Raw genomic sequence first — 22,374 nt, 5'->3', positions numbered from 1 at the left:
AGTAGAGTTCAGGCAGTTGTGTAGAGTGTCACACCTGAGTGAATCCAATGTCTACTTAGCTGGACTTCAGAAGACTCTTGATTTCCCACACAAAATATACCAGAATTTTAAAATTCTCTTCAGTTTCTAAGACAATGTAACATGAAATTGTTCTCTCTATATTATACTTACAAATGAACTCAAAACAAGAATCACTTATGTTCCATGTGGCCTTGTGGTACATGAGAAAATTAATGAGTTTGCAGGGGGTCCCAAACAGTTAAAATCAGTTATCACCATTTTCATTTTCTTAAATTAGTTTGTTAGATTATTTAGATAGTAATTTTTGAAATGTGATCTCAGGAGGAAAAAAAAAAGAGTTAAAAGGGGACCCTCTGCTCTTGCCTCTGACAATCTATCTCCTGCTCCACTAGCTGAAGCCCTTCCTTTTGAGTTTTTTGGCTTGACATTCAGCTGCTCCTAATCTCTTGTTCATCCTGATATAGATTAAAAGGAGGGGAAAAAAGGACTACTCAAAATGTTTATTTCCACGACAGGTTCTTTCAAATGATTGTCTCACCTTTTCTTTGGTTTTTTGAAGTTATAGACAGGTGATTGGAGAAACATTGGTGACATTAGCCCCAAAGACCACACAACTATGCCTCTGTGAAGTGCAACTGACTTCTGTTTGCCCTTCCAGATTAACAACATGAAGACCAAATTTAAAGAAACAATTGAGAAATGTGATAATCTGGAGCACAGACTAAATGATCTCCTAAAGGAAAAGCAGTCTGTGGAAAGAAAGTAAGTGTAATTAGTCTCTTAATTAGCTTTTTCATTGTAACAGGCTCATAAACAGGTAATCTCCTTCATTCCTGTGGAAACACTTTCCAAGTGTGTCTATCACTAGGTTGTCGGGGTCTTCCTATATATGGAGCAAACTTATTGTGACTTCCTGTTTTTTTTTTTTGTTTTTGTTTTTTTTTTAAAACTCCAGAGTTTCATGTCAGATGGACGTGGTGTGGAATGCAGTGCTCTCCCCTGACATCTGTGCTTATTGTCTGCATAAATATCTTTCCTTTTTGCCTGTAGAAAGCAACTGCCTTGTGCTCAGAGTTGCAGCTTCTCTGAGCCATGTGGCTGAGAACTGGCAGTTAGGAGAGAAACTGTGTCTAAGCTGGAGATGGTGTGTACTCCCGCCTCAGACAGGAATTAAAGGCCAGACTTGTTGACTATGGAGCGAAAAGCTAAAGAACAGCATGGCAAGAATGTACTCTACTACTGTTCTAGCAGATGATGATTGCTGCTGATTGAAATTCTCTTTCTAGTTTAAGTACACTCCGGCAGCCCGGGTGGCTCAGCAGTTTAGCGCCGCCTTCAGCCCAAGGCGTGATCCTGGAGACCTGGGATCGAGTCCCACGTCGGGCTCCCTGCATGGAGCCTGCTTCTCCCTCTGCTTGTGTTTCTGCCTCTGTCTCTCTCTCTTATTCTCATGAATTAATAAATAAAATCTTTAAAAAAAAAAAAGTACACTCACAAAAAATAACTTTTTTTTTTTTTTTTTACCTCCAAATGGATAAAAAAGAAATTTAGGAGGATAACTTTAAAAGGTGTGTGTGTGTGTGTGTGTGTGTGTGTGTTTTAAATAAACCTTTACTCTGGATTTACAGAGGCTGCCAGGATAGTGCAGAGTTCCCATTTACTCTTCACCTGTTTTCCCCCTTGTCAAAAGTTGGGGTTATTTTAATAGTTTTTTTTTTCTTTTTTATTGTGGCAAAAATCTATAGCACACAAAATTTGTCACTTTATAAGTGTATATTTCAGTGACATGAGGTGGCATTCACAACATGCTACTGTCACTACTATGTTTCAAAATTTTTTCATCACCCACAACACTCTTTACCAAAGTTTTTTTTTTTCTTTTAAATATTTTTTTTTAAGTAATCTCTGTACCCACCATGGAGCTCAAACTTACAGTCCTGATATCAAGAGTTGATGCTCTACTGACTGAGCCAGCGCGGTGCCCGAAGGTGGAGGTAGTGGTGGTGATTTTTAACTATTGTAAAGCAACATTATGGCATTAATAGAAATTAAAATATTCTCCTATACTTTCAGCTCCCTAACAAACTCTGTGAAATAATTAAAACTGAAAGTTTTTTTTTTTTTTTTTTGCTTTTTTTTTTAAAACTGAAAGTTTTTTTCCACCCTGTAGATTTTGCTATCATCTATGTACTGGTTACCCCCTATTAATTAACAGTGCCAGTGAATATTTACTCTTCCAAATCTTTTGCTGTACCTGTATCAACATCTCACATAATCTTTTTTCTAGAAAAATAGAATAATATTAGGTACTCTGTTTGGTAAAATACTCTGTTTTGGAGATTTTTCTTACAGGCACATCTAGATCTCTTGATCTTCATAGCAGCTGCACGGTATTCCATTGTCTGGAGGTCCCGTAATAATTTTAACCAGTCCCTATTTATGTATGTTTAAGTTGTCTCAAGTCTTAGACTGCTATAATAATACAGAATATATTCTGTAGGATAAATTCCTAGAATAAGTGAGGCAGAGGGCATGTGAAATTTTGATATATTTTTTAAAGATTTTATTTATTCATGAGAGAGAAAGAGAGGCAGAGACATAGGCAGAGGGAGAAGCAGTCTTCATGTAGGGAGTCCAATGTGGGACTCGATCCCGGACCCCAGGATCATGCCCTGAGCTAAAAGGCAGATGCTCAACTGCAGAGTCACCCAGGCGTCCCGAAATTTTGATTTTTATAGGTATCGCCAAGTGGACTTCCAAAGAATTTGTACCAGTTCACACTCCAGAGCCAATGCATGGAATTTCTTTTCCCACGTCTGAGCTCTTTGGCATTCTGATACATAAAAATGGTATCTCAGATGGTGTTTTAATTTGTAATTCTTATGATTAATTTTGAGTATCAAAAATAGGACACTCCCTATTCTTGAAAACTCTCCACCAGCAAATGTAGTGAGGTCAGAGCACTTGACTCTCTGAGAATGTTCCTTTTCCTCATAACTTCTTTATTGTAGTAGCTGTTATTTCTAAGCCACAGACTACAAAACAGAGAAGCAGTAGATGTTTTACCATGAATCACAGAGTCATTTCTGCAAATGAAAAATTTCTGATGCTTAGAAAAATTTTCTTGAAGCTATGCTGTTAACTGGAGCAAAATCCTTGCTTTGTATAGCTATTGCAATGGCAGCAAACCAGTGTCCTTCCATCACAGGAGGGAAGAGTCCAGTCCCTAAATGGACTCTGAGATCACAGCACTTCTGTTCAATCCCAGAGCCAAAAAGGGACAGTGTCAGCAAATGAAAATCATAGTTTTGTCTTCCTTTATTTCACAAAAGGTGCACTCAACTAAACATGAAGGTGGCCAAACTCACCACAGAGCTCAAAGAGGAGCAGGAAATGAACAAGTGTTTGCGAGCCAACCAAGTCCTCCTGCAGAACAAACTAAAGGAGGAGGAGAGGGTGTTGAAGGAGACCTGTGACCAGAAGGATCTACAGATCACCGAGATCCAGGAGCAGCTGCGTGATGTCATGTTCTACCTAGAGGCCCAGCAGAAGATCAACCACCTGCCGGCCGAGACCAGGCAGGAAATACAGGAAGGACAGATCAACATTGCCATGGCCTCGGCCTCCAGCCCCGCTTCCTCAGGGGGCAGTGGGAAGCTGCCCTCCAGGAAAGGCCGCAGCAAGAGGGGCAAATGACCTCTGGGAAACGGGTGTCCCTGAGACTGTTTTCCCTGGCACAGCAAGGGCATGCTGGGGCTTCAGCTAAATGTGAGAGTGGGCCGTCAATAAGTACCAGTGAGGATGGAGCCGCCGTGGTTTGGACCTTTTCTTTGCTAGTGTGTGGTGTAGTAAATGCAGAGGTTGATGGCTAGGAGAGCTGATGGAAATGGGCTGTGTTAAAAGGTGGCTGCTGTTTTCAACCGTAATAGCTCACTAACCTCAGACATTCTAATGACCATTTTGCCTTCCTAATTGATAGAAGCCCCAGCTCTGCTGTGCATTTTTCTGTTGTATTTATTGAGTTGGTGTATTTTACATTCAGTTCTGGGATCGGTTCGAGGTGGCGTTTTTTGTTTGTTTGTTTTTGGTAACCTCAAAGGTAACATTACCTGAGGTCTTAGCAGCTGCTTTAAAGAGAGGTTTGCGCTGGCCGCTGAGGATTTATGGAAATTCCCTAGCCATTAGTCTCCCGTCATTGTCATCCATCCGTGTCTGGGAGTTGAAGAATTGGTTGAATGTCACATGAAAAGAGGCTGGGCCTGTAAGCCTTTAGTCACTAGCCTGTCCCGAGCAGCCATCTATTGCTCCAGGGCTAGCCAGGAAAAACAAACAACCCATGTGCGGCAAGCTCAGCAGACCCAGTGTAGAAAAATAGTGGCGCTTCTACTTTATTTTCGATGACTCCACGCCACATTATGAACCTCAAGTAAGGAGGAGGCCAAATGGTTGCTCTAAGACTCAACTCTTAGAGTGGATTTCCTAGCATCTAGCAAGAATCAGCAGGCAGATTTATCATCCATGTGAAAATGCAGAGTGAGGCCTCTGACTAGCTGATTGTGTATTTTGCTGGGATCAGTGTTTTCTGGATGTTTACAAAAGATTGGGCTGCATGTTCAGGTTGCGGCTAGAGGGAGCTTGGGCAGATTTTCAATTACGCTTTCAAGATACAACCAAAGGCTGTTTCTAAATCTAAAAATTAGAATTTTAACAGAGCCTCTTTAAAACAGTCATGTTTTAAAGTGCTTGTTGCAAGCCAACAAAGGGGCTGTGTACTCTCTCTAGAAACCTTAATGTCAAGTAATTCATAATACACAGTAATTGAGCAAAGTTAAAGTAAAGCCCGTGTTGGAATTTAGCTTCCAAAAGAGGTAGCTGGTTTGGTTAACAAGAGATATTGTTAAATGATGGGGTTTGTTTTCTGCTTTAGAGTTAGCCAGAGTTTTCAAATGATCACATTTTAGAATTGTTTTTTAGCCTATGGTTAGGCCTCATCTTCTTTAGCCTGAACGTCTTACATGTTACTTGTTAGCACACAAACTGTATTGTTAATCACCATCTGTTTTTGTGGGATGTGCTGTAGCATTTCCCAAAAAAACCTCACCTGTAACTTTGCAAAATGAATGTACTCAGACATTCTCAATTTTTACTTGGGGCCGACCAACTCTTTAAGTCCCCTTTGGACTTATATATACAGATATCCTAAAGCAAGAGTGGGAATGTAAAGCATAACCTAATTCTCTTTCCTATAGAGATTCTATTTTATTTAAAATCTATTTTTACACTAGTTAGAATCCTGCTTTTTTGGCCAAGTACTTGTCTTGCATGTCTGACCTTGCAGAAGCTGGGGTGGATCGTAGCATACTAATTAAGAGAATTAGAAGTAATTTACAAAGCTTGCTCGCTCCTCATTTTCCCAAGATCACCTCCATCAAGCAGCCCTACCACCAGCTGGGAGAACAGAGATTTTCAGTACAGGTGGGATAAATGCTCTGAAAGGCTGTGCCCAGAGGAATGAGCAAATAGGCAGATGTTTCCAAACTACTTAAAGGTTTAAAATTTTTTTCCAGAAATAAAGAATCTTATCAAGATATATTAAGAAAATGTTTTTGAAAAAGGTCAAAGAGTCATGTTTGAATTTGACAAAATTACATAAGATAGAAACTGTTAGTGTTTTCTTCAGGATGGAAATGAACCACTTAATATATCCGTACTACCCTGAACAATGAACTTGCATTAAAATAACCAAACTTTGAAATGATTCTGCCCTGTGTGAAATTTGTGTCTCTCTGATTGACATTTGTCCAAACAAATGAGCTTGTATCTATAACCTAAGAAAGTGTCAGTGACCTGGATTTAAAGGACGCATTAAAAACCTTCCCCTCAACAATATAGTAAGCTAGATTATTCATCTTCCCACCCCTTTGCTCCAGCTTCCCGAACTAATAAAAGGTAGCTGAACCAGATACAGAATAAGGAAAATGATCTGAATTTAGGGGCTCGGGAAAGGCTGAGACTCCTCACACAACTCTTCTGCAAACGGAAAGCAGTTTATACACCTGACAATTTTTACCAGGCCTTGTTGCAAGCTGAGATGGTTTTATTTTTTGAAACTGTCCCAAACGTGACTTGTTAGCATACACTGGGTAAAACAAAGCCTTGAAGCAACTGTCCGCTCCAGGCCTGCACAGCCAGGCTGTCCTCAGCGAGAAGGCTGGGAAGGAGTTGAAACAGCCAGCCAGGAGAGTGTGGAGAGCTTGGCAAATCACAAATGAACAGCCTTCTGTCATCACTTGGAAACCCCTCTCCCGGTATAATCGGGATACACAAGTTACAAATACTATCCTTAAGATTTGGCTGCTGTGCACTCTGCCACGTTGCCTGGGCTGCTGGCAGACTGGGCTCCTGTGAGGAAGTCAATGGGCTTATCTAAAAAAGGAAAGTCGCTCTCACATTTGAGGAAAGTGATTTCGTTTTCTCCACGAGAAAGCTGAATTAACTGCCACAGTGAATTCTGCTGCGTTCATTTTTTTCTTGGCAGCAGAAAGGACATTTTTCAGGAGTCTCTCATGACCCAGCTCCTGCTCCTTCGTGGTGCTGGGGGATGTCCATACTGCTCGGAGACCTGGCTCTCCCCTTCGGCGAGCTTAGGAAGCCACCAGTGTTCTCTGACAGGCCTCTGCTTCTGGCCAGCCCTTCCATTCTTGTCTGTGAAGGTTCTTGAAGTGAGAGTCCTAGAATATCTGCATAGTGTCTACACCAACAGATGTAGCATTTTTTTTTTTTTTAAGATTTGAGAGAGAGCAGGCATGCTTGTAGTGGGGGCGGGGGGAGGGGCAGAGGGAGAGAATCCTCAGGCAGGCTCCCTGCTGAGCACGGAGTTCACCTGGGGCTGGATCCCAGGACCATGAGAGCATGACCTGAGCCGAAACCAAGAGCCACATGCTCCACTGAGCCATCCAGGCGCCCCCAGAATGGAGCTTTTAACGCTAAAAAATTGTAGGTTAATAGGAAAGAGTAAAGCAGTACTGGGGAATAAAAGCCTTTCCCTTCAGGAAACTCCCCATCCCTTTTGCCCCCGGATCCAAAGTCTCATCCTGTACAACTTTTAAAGTTCATTTTCTCCCCAAACACCGCATTGCCTGTCCTCAGCCTGGAGCAAACAAATACTTTTGCATTCGTGCATTAGGAGACCTCAGGGAAGTTATATAAAGCTTCTTTTTATTTTTTTACCCTGGGAGGAGGGTTTAGGGAGGAGTTGTGGCCTCTTTATCCTGATTAATATCATAATTGACTCCTTTATGCCTTCTTTTCATCTTCTAAAGGTAATGGTAACCATTTGCCACTTACCGGTAACCTTTTTTACCCTGCGTCCCTGGGACTCCTGCCCTCCCTGGAAGGCTGAGGCACTTAACAATATTAGGTTCTGTTAGACATTCATTTGGAAAGCTGTACTCTCAGAAGCCAAAACTATCTCAGCATCATGTTAGCTAGTATACTTTTCATGAACATGGAGCAGTCCCTTTCTGTAATTCTGGAAGCTTAAGCAAGCATGAAGAGGGCTCTGCAGTTGGTTCTTAATCTGATTTTACATTCTTGCTGCACTAAAGAAGGCGAGGGAGAGATGAACAATCTGTTGTTTTATACAAGATGATTGTGGCCTTTGGGGCCCAATGTTTAATTGCTTCAGGTCAGAAACTTCTCACTGGAATCATCTGGAAAATGTGGTTTTGGTACTTGGCACGGAGCTGCACTGGTGCAGATAACATTTGTTACTCCAAGGCTAATTACCAAGTGCACTAAGTGAACTAAAGCAGCTTTGCTTTTTTTCAGACCGTGTTCTAAATCCCCTGACCCAAAACTCCTTTCAGATCCAGCCTCGAAATAAATGTAGAGAGGTTGTATCCTAGTATAATACGACTGATGGTGAAATTCTGCTCCAAAGATAAAAAAATGGAGCTATAACACTGAGCATAAATGCTGAATGATGTGAAAAACAGTGCTGACTTGGCCTCTGTGGAGATGGCCTTTGCCACCTTTTGTCCAGAAGGAACAGTAGGTCCCAGACCAAATCTGCTTGTGTGTCTTGTATCCTCATTTAAAAAGGAAGAGTGTGCAAAGCCCCCTCCAGCCGTATTGATTTGTGATTGTAAATTCTCAATCCCTTGAGTATGGCCCAATGGACCAAGAGTCCACACTTTCCCTAGAGGGCTAGGCACAATTGGGTATCATTAAAAGAATGATGTGTCTCCACCACTGGAGAAGCTAGACAGTATCACTTTACATCATTAGTAAAATCCAAAAGACTTTGGTGCTAACTGAAAAGAAGGAACATGAATGAATTTCTGGGGCAGAAGAACAACATCACAGAGAAAGACCTAGAAGTGAAGGAGAGTCCATGGAAATTTTTAGGAGAAACAACAGGGCTGCTCTCCTAGAAACACTCCAGTGGAGAGCAAACAAATTGTGACTTATCACACGCAGCCAGAGGGTCCTCCAACAGCATTTTCCAAGAATTATCTTTTGTGAAAGACTTAGCCTTACTCGTGGCCATGCCCACTCACACATTCTAACTGATTAGTTCTTGCTCACATGGAAACTATGAGCCCAAAACCCTCTGCAGAAGAGACAGCAATAGAAGAGCCACGTCACAAACCCTCCTCTCCACCCTCCTCCCTGCTACCTCCCCGCCCCACCTGTCCTTGGGGGAAAAAATGAAAATCCTCTTTCCAAAATGCATGCCTCAGGAAAACAGCTTCGTTGCATTTGTTTCCATGCTGCAGAAAATCAACACGAACTGGCTTTGATCCCAAACAGGGCCAACTGCAGAGCGCTGAGGTTCTGCAGCCAGGAACTCTTCGGAGGCCTCCTCGAGCCACCCTCCCCCCCAGCACATTCGACTTCAATTAAGTGGGAACATGCCTGGGCTGGGGGCTGCTGCCAGAACTTTCCTGGCCCCACTGAAGGAGGCCCCGCGCTGTGGCCCAGGATTTTTCCTAAAAGTCCATACAGGATCTCTCGGTTGCTGCCAATCGTGCACTCTCCGTTTGGCAAGATTCCTAGTTCTGTTTGGCCAGCGTCTGCCTCTTCTTACTTTCTTCCTATGTGCCTGGTTACCCTCTCCCCGCAGCCCCTGCTCCCCTCACACCTAAATAAGAATCTTCCACTGCTTTTCAGAACCAGAATGATCCTGAGAAAGAGAGCCTGCACCTACCCCTGCCTCTCTTCTCTCTGGGCCCTCGGGAGATGGCTTTCTGGTGAACTCTTAAAAATAGTTGTTGTTGTTGTTGTTGTTGTTTTTCACTGCTGAGATAACATTCTTGTGAGAAGGGAGGTAATTGACGCTAAGAACCCTGATTGGGTCACTGTTAGCCTGTGTGAACCCATGTTGACTTGGAAAAACCTAGAAAAAAAACCTTTCCTGCACTGGTTAGTTGCCCCAGGTAGGCAATCCAGAGGGGCCGACCCAGAATCTGTTTTCTTTGGTAGGACCCAAAGCCAAGAGAGAATTCGAAGTGCAGAATTAGAGAATTCTCTGCTTCCTGAGCATTAGAGGCGGTGGTAGCAAGCTCTGCCCTGTGTCGACGCGTCTGATTCCAGGGGCTAGCTCACATCTGTTGAATTCCTGCTGACCGAACCACAGTTCCTGTGCCGAGTGCTCTCCATGTATTATTCCACTCAGCCCTCCATGCCATCTATGTGTGAAAGAGAGAGCTACCCCACTGCACAGATTGAGAAACTGAGGCCCAGTAGGAGACAATTCAGGAGGTCTGAACTGGCCAGCATTGGCGGGGGTCACATCACTGATCCCTGAGAAGGGCAGGGCTCCATCCCAGCATTGCCTGAGTCCAGACTCTGGGCCCCTCACCCCTCAGCTCTCCTGCCCCCCCCCCCCCCCCCCCCCCCCCCCCGCTCAGTTTGGTACATGGGGACAGAAAGGACACAGCTCCCAGGTCCTGTTTTGTGGTTGCTTTGGGAAAGGAGCAGAGTACTGAGCTGCGGCCACTCTTGCATGAGGAGGATAGTCCCACCACCCTCTGCAAGCCTCCCTGCTCTCCCCATGGAACTTAGTTCTGACTTCTCTCCGTCTCCTCTCCCACTTCAGCTGGAGCTGAGCCAGAGCTGATAGAGAAGGAGGAAGAAAACTGGGCCAATGGTTCTCCCCGCACCCCTCAACCCATGGGCAGGCTTTGGGAAATCCCTTCATTCCGATTGCCTGTTGGGGCCCCTTCACCCTGGGAGGCTGGGGGCCCAGTCCACACCAGCCATTTAAGCTGACATCTCAGTTCTTTTATATAGAGCTTCATGGAAGCCGGGGTGCTTCCCCAGCTGGAAAAGTTGCTTCTGGAACAAAACTCTCTAGACTCCTTAGTCCTTTCTTAGAGAGTATAGACTCAGTTACTGCCCCCAGAGGCACAGGCAGGAATAAACAGGCTAACTGGAAAATTCTGGAGGGATCAGCTTAACTTGTGGCTTCAGTTTATTACAGAATGAATACAAGAGAGACAGCCTAGAACAAAATTCTTATAAACTACCAGGGGAACATTACAAAGCGGTGTTCACTTGGCAGGTATAGACTGGTCTGTGGGTGTCCGCATCTAAAGGTCATCCAAGAACTTTTTCTTTTTTTAATAACAAGTCAGATTTAATTTAGAATAGAGATGTAATACCTATTATCCTATTTACAAATATATAATTTAAATGCTATAAGACAATTGCAAGAGCATTGTATTTTAAAATATACACATATAGCATTTTTATTTTTGAGATGTAATTAGCATATAACAGAATGCAGGTCTCAAGCGTTCAGTTGGATGAGTTTTGACAGTTGTCCACATCCATGTAATTGCTACCTGAATCAAGATGTAGAGCATTGCCATCACCCCCTCGTCAAAAAAAAAAATAGGATTGTTTATTTTTAAAATAGAAAAATATAGAGAGGAAAATAAAAGCACTCGTATCTCAACAGAGGAAACCATTACACACTTCGGGGGTGTTTCTTCTAGTGTTTTCTAGACATGTTGTTTCTATATGGTTTATTCATTCTCTCAGTGATTACTCAGGGTCCTACTAAGTGCCAGAAACCGTCAGGATCCTAAGGCTATAGCAGCGGATACAATAGCCCCAGTCACTGCTGTCCTACAAGCGAACAAATGAAACTGTATGAAATTTCAGGTAACATAAGTGCTAAGGAAGAAATAGTGTCAGGGGATAGGAGGGAAGGGCTACTTTAGGTAGGGTAGTCTCAGATGCCTCCGTGTCGTCACGAAGGCCCTCCATGGCTCTGGGACTAATCTGGCCTCCCCAGGCTGTGGTTTCTCTGCACATCAGCAGTCATGGCTCATTTCGGGTCCTCTCCACCAGCCTTCAGAAGGACAGGGATTCTCAGCAATGGGTCCCGGCTTCCCTTTTCCTTCTCCTCTCTCTCTAGGTGAGTTCACCAATTCCTGTGGTTTTGAAAGACCATCTTGATGCCGTGAAATCCCATCCCCAGATTTCTACCTGTGGCCTCGACCCTGCTCAGAGGTCCAGAGTCACAGATCCGTAAGGCTTGTTCAACATCTCTATTGGGATGCACACACATTTACCTTCACATGTTTGAAAGTAAGTTTTCCATCCTCCCCCTGCAGTCTGTCTCTGCCCCCAGCTCTGGTCTTTTGTCTCAGAATAAGAACCATCCTCATCCATCCAATAACTCAACACAGAAGCTGGGTATCACCCTTGACTCCTCCGTCCATCCCCTCCCCAGCCATTGGCAGGTCCCCCTGATCTCTGCAGAACCCATGGGGTCCAAGCCACTGTCTTTACTCCTGGACAGTTGCAGTGGCTTCCTTGCTGGTCTTTCCACTGATACTCCTGCCCCCTTCCAAATCATTCTCAAACCCCCACTTATGACAGTTATAAAACCTATCCATGGTTTTCCCAGACCTCAGCGTAAAATCCAAAGCCAGATCTTGTGTGATCTGGCGCTCACTTACCTTTCCAATCTCAGCTCACAGCTCTCTCCCTCCCTCTCACTGCTTCCCAGCTCCCTTGAGACCAACATGGTGTGTTTGCTAGCACAGCCATAACCAGGTGCCACAAACTGGATGGCTTGAACAACAGAAATGTATAGTCTTGTGGTTGTGGAAGCTAAAAGTCTGAGATCAAGGTGACCACATGGGGGTTTTCCTCCCAGGCCGGTGCAGGAAGGATGCATTTGACGCCTCTCCTTGCACATGGAGATCTGGCAAATCTACTTCCGAGCCTGGATGGGCAGTACGGTGCAGAGGTCTGTGCCGCGGCCCTGCGTTCAAACCCCAGCTCCACTGCTGCCTTGCGGAGTGATCTAGGGAAGCCTATGTGACATCTCTGAGCAGCGATTTCATCTCCAAAATGGAGATAGTAGCAACATCAGCCCCTTGAATCCTGTGGGAGGATTCAAGGAACTGGAGCTTAGCTCAGCTGAGTGGGTGCAAATAGTGGTCTGCTCTCTGGTGGCCACTGTACTTATCTCTGTCACTGCCCCCTGGCTATGCAATTCGAAGGTGGGGACCATTTTTCTTCATCTGCACAAGGCCTGGCCCAGAGGAGCCCTTCAAAGCTGGACCGTTCAAATGAATGAAGGAATGAAGGACTGGACAAAGCCAGCAGAGTAAAACCAAGCACACTTTGCATGACTGAAGGCCCGCGAAGGGCAACGTCACCTGTACAATGCCAGCGCCTCGCCCCTCCCCTAGAACGTACTTGCTTGCCCAGTGAATGAGGAAGGGCAAAAGGAAGAATGCACACAATGTCTGAGGGGTTCGGGAGAGGGCGGGGTGATTGTGACTCAGCAGACCGGAAATGGCTGTGGGGACAAGGTGGCAATCGAGATCGACCCTGGAAGGACAGAGCGGGCTCGCCTACCCTGTGGCCTCTGTCTCTGGAGCGTTAAAACAAATAGGGAGAAAACTGCCTTGAGCAATTCTGCCAGAGGAATGTATCCGTGAGATGCCTTCAGATACAAGTAAGAGAATCCCCACGGACCATGACTCACACGGTGAGGGGCTTATCTCATGCAGGGAGAATGGAGGTAGGTCCGGTCCTGAATGGGTTAACTGAGTGGTTCAGTAACCTCACCAAAGACCCAGTACAGAAGGCTTCCAAGGGATTTGCCCTCGCCTTCCATGGTTCATTTCCCAAGACTGAGGATGGACTTCACCACCCCTACAAACTCAAAGATGGTGAATATCCAGACAACTGTGCTACTCTCTAACAAATAGGTGAAATCATGATTGGTTGTAGCCAATCAGGATTGGTAAGATGGTCATATGATGAGATTATGGCCAATGAGATAGAGAGGGAAGTCTGCTGGGGGTTTCTGGAAAAGATTTTACCCCCGCTGCGCGGGAGGGCGGTGAAAATGAGAAAGTTCTTTCTATTCCTGTCTCCTTCCTTCTTTCCTTCCTTCTCAGAATGCCTCCATGTGAGGCTGTGATGCTTGGTGTCACAGCAGCCATTCTGTGACCCAGAGGGACAATGTTGCCGACATGCCGAGGATGGCAGAGCAGAGAGAAAGAACCTGGTTCTTTTTTTTTTAATTATTATTTTTTAAATTTTTATTTATTTATGATAGTCACAGAGAGAGAGAGAGAGGCAAAGACACAGGCAGAGGGAGAAGCAGGCTCCATGCACCGGGAGCCCGATGTGGGATTCAATCCCAGGTCTCCAGGATCGCGCCCTGGGCTAAAGGCAGGTGCCAAACTGCTGCGCCACCCAGGGATCCCAAGAACCTGGTTCTTGACGATGTAGTTGAATCACTGAACTGACACTAGGATTGCTTACCTCCAGAGAGCTAATTCATGCAATAAATAAACCGTTATCACTTTGGTCCCATTGTAGGGTATTCTATTATTTACAGACTGAAGCATTCCTAATAGTCTCTAGCTCTAACCTTACTTCCCTCTATACACTTCTTTGGGGGTAATAAATAAATTTGAGGCTGCTGACCCTCTTTTCTGCCATGTGGAAAGAGATCACTTGAGAATAAAATCAATACAGCAAAAAAGGAGAGGGGAGAAATGAAGAGGGACTGGATCTAGCTATGCCAGAAAGGAGCTCTAACTCCCAGACTTTGCAGTTACATAAGCCAAGAAATTCCATCTTCCTGGTCTCCTACTTTTTTTTTAAATCCAGGGTATTTGGGGATCCCTGGGTGGCTCAGCGGATTGGCACCTGCCTTCAGCCCAGGGCATAATCCTGGAGACCTTGGGATCAAGTCGGGATCCTTGCATGGAGCCTGCTTCTCCCTCTGCCTGTGTCCCTGCCTCTCTCTCTCTCATGAATAAATGGATAAAGTCTTTAGATAGATAGATAGATAGATAGATAGATAGATAGATAGATAGATAGATCGATCGATCCAGGTTATTTTGGGGCACTTGGGTGGCTCAGTGGTTGAGCATCAGCCTTGGGCTCAGGTCGTGATCCGGGGTCCAGGGATCCAGTCTCTCATCGACCTCCCCGCAGGAACCTGCTTCTCCCTCTGCCTGTGTCTCTGCCTCTCTTTGTCTCTCATGAATAAATAAATAAGATCTTTAAAAGAAATAAATCCAGATTTTTTTGATTTTTTGGAATTGAAAGAGTCTCGACTTATATACTGTGTCCCAAAGTGCCATTTCAGGGTCTTTCCCCCTCCCATGCCCAGATCATCACAAAGTATTTGTCAAGGAAATGAATTTACTACTTTACCTCCTCTTTCCTGCATCCCAGATTTTCGGAAGCTACTTATCCCCACCACAGTCATATTACTGGGTGCCTACAGTGAGCAGAGCATTAGACTAGACCACGAGTTCTTACAAAGTTAAGGCCTTAGTCAAGATCATTCAGGCACAAGTAGGAAATCCAGGCCCAACCTATAGAAGCAAAAAAAGGGAAGTAACTCTAGTTAAGGGAAGTCCAGAGGTGGAGCTGGCCTTAGGAACTGTGGTCTCACACCTGGCCAGCTCACTAACCACCCAGAGCTGTTTCCCTCCAGATTGACCTCACTTTTCCATCCAAATGCAGGTTTCCTCCAGGTGGAGGCTGATGAGGAAGGTGGGACCGCCCCCATGGCTCCAGGTGCTATTCACACTGGCTCACCAGCACCGGCTCACCTGCACCTTCTCTCTCCTGCCTCCATGTAGAATCCCATGACTTCATTTTCTTTAGCCCAGTCTGGGCCACATGCTCCCATCTGGGACAACCACTCTGACTCTGATGGATCATACAGAGGCCAATGCCACAGCACTGTGGCCTTTAGGGCAATGTGACCCTGATGACCTTGTGCGGAAGAGAAAGGTCATCAGAGAAAGGAAGGGAGCTATTATGGAAAAAAAGGGGCATCAGGAATGCAGGGCCTGGTGGATGGAACAGCTGACATCTATCATAAAGCCATCCCACTACAAACTGGGACTTAAAAAAATCTTAATGGATTTCACTAACTGCTTTCGGACTCATTAAATATTTTTTTGCACCTGTTGCAGCACGCCACAAGCTATGTGTTAGGACCTGGGGCAATAAAGATGACAAGGCAAAAGTCCCTAGTCCTACAGACTTCACAATTGAGTAAGTGACCAGATATGTAAACTGATACTGGGGTTCACTGTCATAAATTACTATGCTCTGGGAACATGAGAAAGGGTGCACTTCATTCTCCCCGGTTGTGGGGATTAAGGAAAGCTACGAAAGAGAAGTGCCATTTGAGCTAAGCCTTGAAATTCAAGTTAGGAGATTGGCAGGTGGAAGGGGTGGGCCAGTCCTTCAGCAGAGGAAACAGCAGGAGCAAAGCCACTGAGGGGAGGAAGTGCCTGCTAGATCTTAGGAGAGCTTCAGGAGTGCCTCAGCTGGCTAAAGCAGGGATGTCATACCTTTGTGTACAGTTGTGGGCCCTCAAAGATGGCCACATCCTCATCCCCTGAGCCTGGGCATATTACCTTATATGGCAAAAGGGACTCAGCAGATGCGATTGAGTTAATGATCTTAAAATGGGAAGGTTATCCTGAATGATCCAGGTGAGACTAAATGTAGGCACAGAGGTCCGTATCAGAGGGATGTGGGAGACCACAGCAGTAGGAGGTGGTGTGGCAGCAAAAGCAGACGGAGACAAGGCCATGTAGGGCCAAAGGCCAAGGAATGTGAGTGATATGCAGAAGAGGAAAAGACAAGGAACAGATTCTCCCCTAGAGCCTCCAGGAGGAACAAGGTAGGCTAACACCCTGAAGTCGGCCCCATAAGACTCAGTGTGGATCCCTGACCTCTGTAACGGTAAGACAATAAATTCATGTGGTTTTAATGCACCAAAGTTGTGGCAATTTGTTAGAGAAACCATAGGAAGGTAATACAGGTAGGGTGGGCGATGGAAAGAGACTAGGATCAGATCATGAGGACCTTGTCTATCAATTCCAGGAAATTTGGCCTGGTCAGTCAGCATGTCCGAATCCCTTGGCCACCCTAATAGATTAATAAAAGGATATGTGACACATTTCAGCCCAATGAGCACTGGCCCTAGGAATTTTGCGGTAATCCTGTCTTCTGGGATTGCCAAACTGGTCAGAATGGAAGCTTGTAGCTAGAGGGGGCCATCTTTGCTACCATGTAAGGAGGACTTGCCTGGGAATGTAGTCAATGGAGGATAACATTGCCGAAAGATGGAGAGGGACTCCCCAAGTCTAATACATTCTTCAGCCAATTTGTGCAAGGCTTTTGTGCCACTTGAAATGGAGATTCATGGGGAGAAGTGAGTATGATTTTTTTTTTTTTTAAGTAGACTCCTCACCCAACATGGGACTTGAACTCAAGATGCTGAGATCAAGAGTTACATGCTCTTCCAACTGAGCCAGCCAGAATTCCTGAGTGGGTATGATTTTTATTGGACACCTGTTCTCAAACTCACTCACAAGCTCACACTAGCTGGCCTCAGTTCCTCTCTGGCTGTGGTAGGAGACTTTGATTCTTGCTACATGGGCATCTCCATAAATTACCTGAGTGTCCTCGTGATATGGCAGCTGCCTTCTGCTAGAGTGAGCTGAGGAAGGGAAAGCAAGAGTGCCAACCCAAGATGAAAGCCGAAGGTTGTTTTGTTTTGTTTCAAGATTTTATTTATGGGCACCTGGGTGGGTCAGTGGTTGAGTGTCTGCCTTTGGTTCAAGTTGTGATCCTGGGGTTCTGGGATCGAGTCCCCCACATCAAGCTCCCTGCAGGGAGCTTCTCCCTCGGCTTATGTCTCTGTCTCTCTCTGTGTGTCTCTCATGAATAAATAAATAAAATCTTTTAAAAATATATTTTATTTATTTATTTGAGAGAGAAAATGAGAGCGATCACAGAGGGAAAAGAAGAGGAAAAGCAGACTTGCTGCTGAGCAGGGAGCCCAATGCAGGGCTTGATCCCAGCAAGTTGAAGGCAGACACTCAACTGACTGAGCCACCCAGGTGCCCCAGCCAAAGGCTTTTTATTTTTTATTTTTTTTTAAATTTATTTATGATAGTCACAGAGAGAGAGAGAGGCAGAGAGAGAGGCAGAGGGAGAAGCAGGCTCCATGCACCGGGAGCCCGACGTGGGACTCGATCCCGGGTCTCCAGGATCGCGCCCTGGGCCAAAGGCAGGCGCTAAACTGCTGCGCCACCCAGGGATCCCCCAAAGGCTTTTTAATAACCTAATCTTGGAAGTGACATACCATCATTTCCACCATATTCATTATGTTTGAAGCTAGTCACTAAGTCCAGCCCAGTCACAAGGGGACTAGGGTTAAGCTTCACTTCTTTTTTTGTTTTTAAATTTTAACTAAACTGCTCCCCACATGGGGCTTGAACTCACAACCCGGAGATCAAGAGTGGCATGCTCTACCTACTGAGCCAGCCAGGCAGCCCTAGCTTCAACTTCCTTAAAGGGAGGCATATGGGAGGATTTGTGGGGCATAATTTTTTAAACCGCTATACCACCAAACTTCCCCCCTGATATGTCATTCAAGAGATTCCGGTCACATGATTCTACCTGAACCAGTCACACTGGGGGAACGGATTATCCTAAGATTAGTCACTTCTGGGGCTGGGTTCAGTTTCCTTGGGGCTCAAGGCCGCTTAGGGGAAGGGAACTGCCTGAACAAAATTAGTGTTCTGGGAGAAAGGAAAGAATGGGTACCAGTGTGGAACCGGCAGTGAGTGTGCCATAGCCAGTACCCTGGGTTAGCGGGGAAGGCAGGGGAGAGGTTTCAAAGGAAGAGGAGCTAAATTTAATACTTAATTAAGCCCCAGATTCTTTAGTAGTATATATTTACAAGAGGCAGAGGGAGAATAAAATGAACGGTGTTTCCTTTCTGACTTGGAACCCTGTTTGGTCCCCTCTGCCCTAGAAATTTTGTAATTTGTGTTCTCTACAGAGACACAATAATCCTTTTTATCACTGGGTCTTTGCAAAAATGCTATTTCATAATGAAAGTCAAGGTTGTGCTAATTAAAGGATCTAACATGAAGCCCAAACAGTTTTTTTAATTGAGTGAAATTCACATAACATAAAATTAACCATTTTAAAGCGAACCTTCAGTGGCATTTGGTATATTCACAAGGCTGTGTAACGACCTCTGTCGAGTTCCACAATGTTCACACACATCCCTGCCCCCAAACCCTGGACCTATTAGCAGTCACTCCCCAATGACCCTCCCCCAACCCCTGGCAACCGCCAATCTGCTCTCTCTCTATGGATTTGCTTGTTCTGGGCATTTCATACAAATGAAATCATAGAATATGTGGCCTTCTGTGTCTGTCTTCTTTCATTTAGCATCATGTTTTTGAGGTTCATTCATGATGGTATGTTTCAGAACCTCATTCTTTTTATGACTGAATAATATTCCACTGCACAAATACACATTTTGTTTATGCATTCACCCAATTATAGACATCTGGATCATTTCCACCTTTTGGTTACTGCGAATAGTGTGCTGTTACGAACATGCATGTACGTATATTATTTTGAGTGCCTGTTTTCCATTTTTTGAGGGAGGGTGTATACCTGGGGATGAAATTGTTGGCATCATTTTATGTTCCCACCAGCAGTGTGTGAGGAGTTAGTTTCAATCTCTTCATATCCTAGCCAACACTTGTTATTTTCCATTATTTTGCCAACGTAATGGGTATGAAATGGCAAAGTAGATTTTAGAGGTGCCCATTAACTACCTAATCATTTATCTCGACCAACAGGGTCAAAATCTTGTGTTTGATTTTTCTTAAGCAAGGTAAAAAGAATGTAGGCTTCCATCCTTCATCCTTCCCAGTAAGAGCTGGTTTTTGAACAATTTGAGGGTGGAACTATCCTCCTAAATGCTCTTAGGCAGTTAAATTCACTAAAATGTGCTTCAAAACCAATCAGGGGGCACCTGGGTGGCTCAGTCAGTTACGTGTCTGCCTTTGGCTCAGGTCATGATCCCAGGGTTCTGGGATCAAGCCCTGCATGGGGCTCCCTGCTCAGTGCAGAGTCTGCTTCTTTCTCTCCCTCCGCCCCTCCCCCCTGCTTGTGCGCTCTCACTCTCTCTCTTAAATAAATAAATAAATAAATAAATAAATAAATAAATAAATAAATAAAATCCTTAAAAAAGAAAAATAACAAAGGAAGAATAGTGAAAGCCCATGCTGACAACAGTGAGCCAGTTTCCTAAATAACTATCAGAAATGTGGAAAGAATTGTTATCTCCTTGTTACAACTGAACAAAGCAGGAAAAAAAAAAGCAGCCAGAAACCAATCTATGACATGTATTTGTGTTAATTTAATCATGATCAGAAGAATTTAATGGAAATGGGCCATTAGAAATTAGATATATCTAATATGTATATTTATCTGCCTGTCTATAAAAATATGGATTTCTATGGATATTGATCTATAAATATGGACATTTCTGGGCTCATTTATGTTGAACTTGCTGTGCTGTCTGTATTTATATAGGTAAATAGATACAGGTGTATGAATACAATTGAACCTTGAACAACATGGGTTTGAACTGTGCAGGTCTGCTTATTTGTGGATTTTTTTCACAAAGTACAGTAGAGTCAATGTATTTTCTCTTGCTTATAATTTCCTGTTTTTTCTTTTTTAAAGATTTTATTTATTTATTTAACAGAGAGAGAGAGCCAGAGAGCACAAGCAGGGGGAATGGCAGAGGGAGAGGGAGAAGCAAGTTCCCCACTGACTAGGGAGCCCAATGCCGGGGCTCCCTCCTGGGACCCCTGAGATCATGACCTGAGCCAAAGGCAGATGCCTAACCAACTGAGCCACCCTGGTGCCCCTATGATTCTCTTAATAACATTTTTTTTCTCTAGCTTACTTTATTGTAAGAATACAGTATATAATACATATAGCCTACAAAATATGTATTAATGAACTCCTTATGTTACCAATAAGGCTTCCAGCTGTCAATAGGCTATTAGTAAAGGTTTTGAGGAGTCGAAAGTTATATGGGGATTTTCAACTGTGCAGGGGTTGATGTTCCAGCCCTGCGTCGTTCAAGGGCCCACTGTAGACTATAAATAATAGTGAAAGGGAATATAAGGGAAGGGAGAAGAAATGTGTGGGAAATATCAGAAAAGGAGACAGAACATAAAGACTCCTAACTCTGGGAAACGAACTAGGGGTGATGGAAGGGGAGGAGGGCGGGGTTTGGGGGTGAATGGGTGACGGGCACTGAGGCAGGCACTTGACGGGATGAGCACTGGATGTTATTCTGTATGTTGGTAAATTGAACACCAATAAAAAATAAATTTATTATTAAAAAAAAAGGGCCCACTGTGTATCTCTTTTATTTTGTCATTCATTTCCCTGGTTCTCCAGGAGTTCATTTAACTTTTTTTTTTTTTTTTCAGTAAGCTCTATGCCCAATATGGGGGTTGAACTCATGACCCAGAGATCAACAGTCACATGGTCTTCTGACTGAGCCAGCCAAGACCTCCCAGGAGTGTATTTAAAAAACATAACACAGGGGCGCCTGGATGGCTCAGTGGGTTAAGTGTCTGCCTTTGGCTCAGATTGTGATCCCAGAGTCCTGAGATTGAGTCCTATATCAGGATCTCAGCTCAGTGGGGTGTCTGTTTCTCCCTCTCCCTCTGCAACCACACCCCCCTGCTCGTGTTCACTCTCTTGCTCGCTATCTTAAATAAATAAATAAAATCTTAAACACACACACACAACACATAGGGGTGCCTGGTGGCTCAGTATGTTGAGCACTCTTGGTTTCAGCTCTTGGTTTTGGCTGGGGTCATGATCTCAGACTCTTGAGATCAAGCCAGGGATAAGGCTCTGTGATCAGCATGGAGTCTGTTGGAGATTCTCTCTCCCTTTTCTTCCCCCTCTGCCCCTTCCCCTATAGTGCATATGTGCTCTCTCTCTTATATATAAATAAAATCTTTTTAAAAGCCCACCCATGGGCAGCCCCGGTGGCTCAGCAGTTTAGTGCTGCCTTCAGTCCAGGACCTAATCCTGGAGACCCAGGATCGAGTCCCATGTCCGGCTCCCTACATGGAGCCTGCTTCTCCCCCTGCCTGTGTCTCTGCCTCTCTCTCTCTCTTTCTCTGTGTGTCTCTCATGAATAAATAAATAAAATCTTAAAAAAAATAAAAGCCCACCCTCCACACACATAGCTTCATTTAAAATCTGTTAATTTGCATAATTATTAATTCATCTAAAATAAGTGGGGTGCCTGGGTGGCTCAGGTGGTTAAGCAACCAATTCATGATCTCTTCTCAGGTCTTGATGTCAAGGTTGTGGGTTCAAGCCCCACACTGGGCTCTGTGTTGGGCATGGAGTCTATTTTTTTTTATTTTTTTTCTAAAGATTTTATTTTATTTTTTTTTAAATTTTTTATTTATTTATGATAGTCACACACAGAGAGAGAGAGAGAGGCAGAGACATAGGCAGAAGGAGAAGCAGGCTCCATGCACCGGAAGCCCGACGTGGGATTCGATCCCAGGTCTCCAGAATCGCGCCCTGGGCCAAAGGCAGGCGCTAAACCGCTGCGCCACCCAGGGATCCCTAAAGATTTTATTTATTTATTCATGATAGACATAGAGAAAGAGAGAGGCAGAGACACAGGCAGAGGGAGAAGGAGGCTCCATGCCGGGAGCCCAACGTGGGACTCGATCCCAGGACTCCAGGATCACGCTCTGGGCCTAAGGCAGGCACTGAACTGCTGAGCCACCCAAGGATCCCTTAATTTTTTTTTTTAAGATTTTATTTATTCACTCATGAGAGACACAGAGAGAGAGGTAGAGACATAGGCAGAGGGAGAAGCAGGTTCCATGCAGGAAGCCCGACATGGGACTCTATCCCAGGAGCATGGAATCACGCCCTGAGCCAAAGGCAGATGCTCAACCGCTGAGC

General features: G+C 44.6%; 1 protein-coding gene across 5 annotated transcripts in view; it reads left to right on the top strand.

The window, feature by feature from the left end:
• Nucleotides 1-5,779, top strand: part of LOC112676555 (BRCA1 associated protein) — a 28,801-nt gene extending 23,022 nt beyond the window's left edge. For 2 of the 5 annotated variants that reach the window (XM_025473969.3, XM_025473974.3), the window contains 2 exons: nucleotides 680-783; nucleotides 3,354-5,779. In XM_025473969.3, coding sequence (XP_025329754.1) covers nucleotides 680-783; nucleotides 3,354-3,717 — 468 coding nt within the window. In that variant the 3' untranslated portion in view covers nucleotides 3,718-5,779. Of the gene's footprint in view, nucleotides 1-679; nucleotides 784-976; nucleotides 1,502-3,327 lie in introns of those variants that run through there. The other 3 variants (XM_025473972.3, XM_035706720.2, XM_025473970.3) reach the window with 3 other exon arrangements.
• Nucleotides 5,780-22,374: the final 16,595 nt, after the last annotated feature.

This window comes from Canis lupus, chromosome 26 (assembly GCF_003254725.2).
Source record: "Canis lupus dingo isolate Sandy chromosome 26, ASM325472v2, whole genome shotgun sequence".
Classification (NCBI taxonomy): Eukaryota; Metazoa; Chordata; class Mammalia; order Carnivora; family Canidae; genus Canis; species Canis lupus.
The sequence above is the reverse complement of the archived record's forward strand: the minus strand, read 5'-3'. Positions and strand labels throughout refer to the sequence as shown.